Below are 4,997 nucleotides of genomic sequence, written 5' to 3'. Positions count from 1 at the left end.
CTGTTTCTGCTGTTCCACTGCAGTACTGCACAGCTGCCAAGTCCTTCCAGACAGAAAAATTCTATAGCATGTTGGTAAATGTCTTCAGCAGTGGCCAGAACAAGGTACTGCACTTTTTGGCTTTAGTGCCTGAAATCAGGAATGGCAGCTCCTCAGATAAATCCTTCAATTACAAAAAAAAAAAGTAAGTAGGAGAAAGGCCGGGGGGTGGGGGTGGTGGGCAGGAAAGAAAACAGCTTTGCAGTCATTCTGTTTCTCCCAGACATGTCCTCCCAGCAAGACTCCCCACTTATTTGAAGCTAAACCATAAACAGCTTCTACCCCCTGCATTGTTTCCAATGCTGGTGCTCCGTACTTACGCCTTAACATCTGCAGTCTCCTGGGAAGTGCGGGTCAGAGTGCGGGAACGCAGGCGCTCCCCAGCCTGCTGGATCTCCTGCAGGTTGCGTTCTACATGAGGGAGCTCAGAAATACCTTCTGTCTCAGCTGCAAGCTGCTCTGCCTGTTGCAGAAGCTCTCCAAAGCCTTCCGTATCCATCTCTGTTGCAGGTTTCACTCAAGATGCACAGAAACCTTCAAAGAAAGAGAGAAAATTCCTGCTCAGTTGTACACAGCTGCTGTGCCTACAGGGGCACAAAGAGACCAGCAAGAGCAGTCTTCTAGAACAGGGTACTCTTCTGCCCATCTTCCGCAAGTGCTAAACATCAAGGAAACGCTTTCAAGTGGTCTCAGAAAGCTTCACCTTGAAGAACTATGTTTTTAAGGCAGATTTATGGACCTATCAGAAGTGGGATGCAGAGGCCATATGACAGTTCATATATTGCCTTGATACAAAGAAAAGTGAAAGCAGAAAAGTCCCTGTGAAGAATTTGGTGTTAATTTAGCCATAAACTACTTGTATACACACAGATATAAGTATTTTGGAGAGTTGGACTTGACAATCCTTATGGGCCCCTTCCAACTCAAGATATTCTACGATTATATTATATATGGCTAGATGAGGGCTGAAAACACGAAAATTATAAACATGAGGTTAAATTAACAGCAAAACAGACAAGCATATACATGTAGATAGACAGCCATAACTAGCCATCTATTAAAATGTATTAATCCTTACGTCATTAATCCCAAAGTCAAAAGAAACAAGTACATGTTGTTCCAATCTAGAAGAGGTGCACCTAACTTTGATGCATGCAGAAAGTTTTGCCAGTGTTCGTGAGAACTGCTGGCATAGATCAGATGAGAGAACAGGTGAAGAAACTACACGGCATAAGGCAAGGGCTGTAACAAGTGCGGTCATTAGTGCATCGTGCAGTCCCAAATTCAGAATGGAGCCTGTTATTTTTACAGAAAGGACAAAAATGTACATGCTTAGGATCAGTGTGGAAAAAAACATGTAGCTGCAATTGGTGTCCATGTTACTGAAATATGAAACCCAAACCCTCAACTTCACACACCAAATCCATGATTCGCAGCTAAATCAGTTACATGCTACGAGCACCTGGCACCTCTGTAAAACCACAGAACACAGAAATCTAGTCTTGCTGAATGGTGCCACAAATATGCAAATCTCCAGTACAATCTCTCTCATAGCATTTAATCCCAGGCACTTTTGGTTAGGGTGCAAATAAGACAAACCAGATCTTAAGCATTAACTCAAGCTCTTTATCATTTACTCAAAAGCAAAATCAATGGAGACTACCTGGTTCAAGGGAGCCCACCAAGAAAAAAGCAGGGTGTTTTTACAAACCAAAAATAGCCTGTAATTCAAGTATTTCTTGGTACCCCTCAACCAGACCAAAGCAATTTAACAGTACAATTTTAATAGTCCTCATGTTCTCAGTCTCACCACCATTCCCAAGTACAACTACCGGCGGCAACAGCACTGCTTTCGTCTGCCTGGACAAGTGATTTAAAAGCACTGCATGATGATTCATTCAAACATACGCAATTAGAAAGAGAAACTGATCCCTGCTGCCTGGGTGCCAGGACAAACCCTAAGAGACAGCATCCAAGAATGGAGAATTTCACAAGCACTCCCCACCCACTTCTGGAAAGCTGGGAGCTACTGGGGGAAGCAGCCATCATATTTGCACTGACTTGTTAATCAGGTGAGATAGCAGAGACTGGATTTGTTCGAACAGATTAGCATGTCACCGAAGTCAAGGGGGATGGGGAGGGGTGGCGGTGGAAATAAGCAGTTTCATGCCCTGCAATGCAGTGCAGAACATCTTTCCAGTGTTTACTTGCGATAATTCAGGTGCACCGCTGCCAGAAGCAGCCTCTGTTGGCAGACACCGACCAGAACAGCCACACTCCTGTACAGTTGAGAACTGATCTGTTCTGATCGGTTCTGATAACTGATCAAGGAGCAGCCACTGCAAGAACAGCACAGACTTCAGCTTGATTTGATCCGATCCGGCCCACTTCCTCTTTTCATTACCAACGAGATAAAAAGCAGGGAGCGTAAGAAGGCAGTAACTTCTCAGAGCAGTGAAACCAAAAGCATGGAGAATCAGTGCACCATAAAACTGCTCCCAAACCTGCACTTTTTAGCTGTAGTCTCCCCATCAATACCATATAAGGTCTGTCCCATAAATTTGCCGATGTAGGACAATTGCAACAACTCTGCGAGACTGAACTGAATTCACCAAATGTAGAATAAACTATTTTGGAGCAAGTTAAACTACCTGTGATTATAACCAAGCACTGGAAGTGATAGCTCAAAACTTAGCTAGAGAGCCAACACTAAACAGCTTTTTCTAAGCGACAGAATTCAAATATTTAGACTGAGTAACAGCACGAACAATTTTGTCTCCACCCTGACAGAATTTACTGCATTCAGAAGACTGCAGTCTGACTCTTAATGCCGCTGTGCAAGATGGAAACTGCTACCACAGTAACGAGCAGAGCGATGGCAGGTTTTCATCTCTGGCTGGGGAAGCAGCAACAACTGACAGCTAAGGGAAAGAAAATACATCAGAAATTAAACTAACTTCTGTGAAACCAGATCGACCTTGGGCTAAAAGCGGGGACTGAAAAGGCTCTTCTGTAAAACAACTTTGATGACTTATCAATAGAAGCTGCTGCATTAGACTACTATTCCATTAAACCCCAGTTTAATGTTTACCCAACATGTAAAACCACAAATAAACGCTATATATTGTACAAGTTGACTGGATTTAAGCCAAAAAGAAACCAGAAAAGATGATGACAGGTTTCTTGAGCCTATTCAGATGGATTATAAATGATGATTTATTACCTAAAAAGCCCTAAAAACTCCTCAAGAGCACTACAATGCTATCTAATGAAGAATGCTGTAGCTGTTATACGCCAAATATGGCCATGATGAATATTTTACTGTACTAGCCTCAGAAAGATGCAAAGCTGAAATACTCCAATGTGTGTGCAAGCATTTTTTGTACTTCACATACTGACAGGCTTTGTGTCATCTAATTAATTAACTTCCAGAAATAGACTACAAAAAATTAGGTTTTTCCAGTGCTTTGAAAAAAAGGAAGGAGAAAGACTTCACAGGGGAGAAGGAGAGCCTCACCCACTGCATTCAGAACAGCTGATGGACCAATACAGTTCCACAAGTTGCAGAAAGATTCTTCAAAATGGGAAGCAAAGAGGAAGAAATCCAGCATTGCCCTCTCACAGAGGCTCCCACCCTAGAGTGCTCAAGAGACACAGTCTGATGAGTTGGGATCAGCTTCTTTTTGGAAGCAAGACACAAGTGCACACAAGTAAGAGAAAGTGGGCGATTCTGTACTTGCTGCAGCCAATATCTGAGGCAAAAGTGCTTTTTCGACAGGCTCCAAGCCTGGGCTGCTACAGACAGCGTAGCAGCTTCTGTCTACTAAGCTCAACATGAATAAGTAAAAGGCACATTCCGCAGGCCTGGGGAATTCTGTATGAACCGCAGTAATAATACCTAGCTTTTGCACAGCACTTCGCGGAAGCAGACTTCCAAACATTTCTGAGAGGAAGTCAGTGACATAATCCCTGTGTTACAGACAGAGGAACTGATTAAGAAATGCAGAGATTGAAATCAAAGAGCAGGTGGCCAAATTTTTGTTTGTTTTTAAAGGAAAGCACAATGGCATTGATAGGATATTAGTTAGACACTGAAATAAGCTGCCTTCTAAGGATGCAGACGCTCTGTCACTGGAACTTTTTAATAGTAGGACAGGCATAAAGCAGAAATGGTGTAGACCTACTGACACCTTACCAGGAGCAGAGACGTATCATTGGGGTCAACTCTTGAAGTCTCTTCCTACCTTTTTTTTCCTGTGTTCTACAAGTGGAAGTGACCAAGTACAACCCAAATAACCTGCTGCACATTTTCAATAGATCACCCTCTAGTATGTAATGCACAATAATAAATGTTTAATCAAACCCAGCAAAGGGAAAATTTCCGTATCCTAGCTACAGTAAAAAAACATACAAAACCAGGATAGCACAGCTTAAAAACAAACACCTAAAAGCTCCAAGCTATACTTGGTACTCCATCTGGTACAAGAGCCCGTTCCTCCAGCAACAAAAGGCTGATGCAGAAAATCCTGAATAGGCCACACAATAGCTAACAATCTTCCAAACCTATTGTTTCTTCTACCACCCATCAATTACTCCTCCCCTGCCTCCCATAAGACTTTCAGCCCTGTAGGTTTTGTTCTTAATCTCACCTGTAGGTAGACATGCAAATGTCTAATCTTTTTATGATTGCACTTGGTCCCAAAGAGCTCTTACAGCACAGATGTTGAATAAAAATGTTTTTTCAAAGTTTTAAAAGGCAGTAACATTCAGAGTCATTTGCTCTCGCACTCTGAGAAAGGACAAACAAGGGCGCATGACTCTTCTCCATCCTGTTCATTATTTAACCTGGAACCGAACAGTAGGCATTTTAAATTACTTCTTCCAATATATACTATCCCACATTTGTCAACACTGTCTTTTATCTACCATCTGACTTTGAAGTTCCTCACAGAGGTCTC

General features: G+C 42.4%; 1 protein-coding gene across 1 annotated transcript in view; it reads right to left on the bottom strand.

The window, feature by feature from the left end:
• The window catches only part of LOC104622509 (nuclear pore complex protein Nup93-like), a gene marked incomplete at its 3' end in the record, with an annotated part of 867 nt that extends 329 nt beyond the window's left edge, over window positions 1-538 (bottom strand). The window contains exon 1 of the mRNA XM_010289320.1: window positions 360-538. Within this exon, the coding sequence (XP_010287622.1) occupies window positions 360-538 (179 nt within the window). The remainder of the gene's footprint in view (window positions 1-359) is intronic.
• Window positions 539-4,997: the final 4,459 nt, after the last annotated feature.

Source organism: Phaethon lepturus, unplaced genomic scaffold (genome assembly GCF_000687285.1).
Source record: "Phaethon lepturus isolate BGI_N335 unplaced genomic scaffold, ASM68728v1 scaffold52716, whole genome shotgun sequence".
Classification (NCBI taxonomy): Eukaryota; Metazoa; Chordata; class Aves; order Phaethontiformes; family Phaethontidae; genus Phaethon; species Phaethon lepturus.
The sequence above is the reverse complement of the archived record's forward strand: the minus strand, read 5'-3'. Positions and strand labels throughout refer to the sequence as shown.